Source organism: Ailuropoda melanoleuca, unplaced genomic scaffold (assembly GCF_002007445.2).
Source record: "Ailuropoda melanoleuca isolate Jingjing unplaced genomic scaffold, ASM200744v2 unplaced-scaffold61963, whole genome shotgun sequence".
NCBI classification, from domain to species: Eukaryota; Metazoa; Chordata; class Mammalia; order Carnivora; family Ursidae; genus Ailuropoda; species Ailuropoda melanoleuca.
In genome coordinates, this window is record NW_023236018.1 from 1 (window position 1) to 1,038 (window position 1,038).

At 43.1% G+C, this 1,038-nt stretch overlaps 1 protein-coding gene across 1 annotated transcript; it reads right to left on the reverse strand.

Annotated features, from left to right (window-relative positions):
- Window positions 1-91: 91 nt before the first annotated feature.
- On the reverse strand, window positions 92-985 carry LOC117800005 (nucleophosmin-like). The gene has a single exon (XM_034652529.1). It carries the CDS (start codon window positions 983-985, stop codon window positions 92-94), a length of 894 nt encoding a protein of 297 aa, XP_034508420.1.
- Between the last annotated feature and the right edge of the window lie 53 nt (window positions 986-1,038).

Genomic DNA, 1,038 nt, shown 5'->3' on the forward strand with positions numbered 1-1,038 from the left:
AGGACACTGGACGTACATCAGATGGCAAGAGTCCTTCAGCATTTATAAAAGACTGACAAATAACGAACAAACTGTAGTTTCTAAAACTGGTTTATTTGCCATCCTTCAATGTCTGCCTCCATTTCCACAGCTCTTGGAAAATTTTTGTGTCGTCCGACCTGAAGCAATTCTTGACATAGTTCTGAAACTTTGACTCTACTTTTGGAAGCGCAACACCCTTTTCTGCACTTGCCAACATTTTTGCCTTTATTTCTTCAACTGTCAGCGGTCCCTTGGGAGTTTTTGGTGTCTGTGGCGCCTGAGGTTTTTTCTCTGGCGTCTTTTGTTTAGTAACTGGAGTGGATGGTTTTGAAACTTTTCCATTCTGGCTTGAATCTTGTGCTTTAGTTTTCAAATTTTGGACGGGTTTTTTTACTGGGCTCTCTTCTTCATCATCCTCGTCTTCATCATCATTTTCCTCATCCTCATCATCTTCCTCTTCGTCATCATCATCATCCTCCACTGCCAGCTTTGCTTTTTTCTGTGGAAGTTTAGCCGGTAGTCCAGAAGCTGCTCTCTTCCCAGCAACCTTTGTGTTACTATCATCATCTTCATCTTCCTCTTCAGACTCAAGATCTTCATCCAAAGCTACTAGATGTTGTCCACTGATGTATATAGGTCCAGAACCAGATTTTAATCTCAAAGTTACTGGTGGGGTAATCTCAAAACCACCCAATGATACCGTTGGCTGTACAGACGGCTTCAAAGATGCCAATATGATCTTGATTGGTTTTCCATCGTAGCTCATACCCTCAGCTTCAACTATGTTCAGTTCGTCTTTGGCCCCACTACCTAAACTGACTGTTCTTAGAGACAATTGGTGTTCATTGTCGTCATCATCGCCTCTGAACCGAAATTCTCTCTTGTCTGCTTTGAGTTCACAACCAAAAAGGAAGTTTTGTGGCCGCAGAGGTGCCATGTTCTCCATGTCCATGCTGTCTTCCATCTTGTTTCGATAGGTGCAGGACGTCTGGAAGCCACACAATTCAGAGACGAGCA

Bases quoted from the DNA above. Each gene is read 5' to 3' on its own strand.
- LOC117800005 (XM_034652529.1), bottom strand. From the start codon at position 985: ATGGAAGACAGCATGGACATGGAGAACATGGCACCTCTGCGGCCACAA.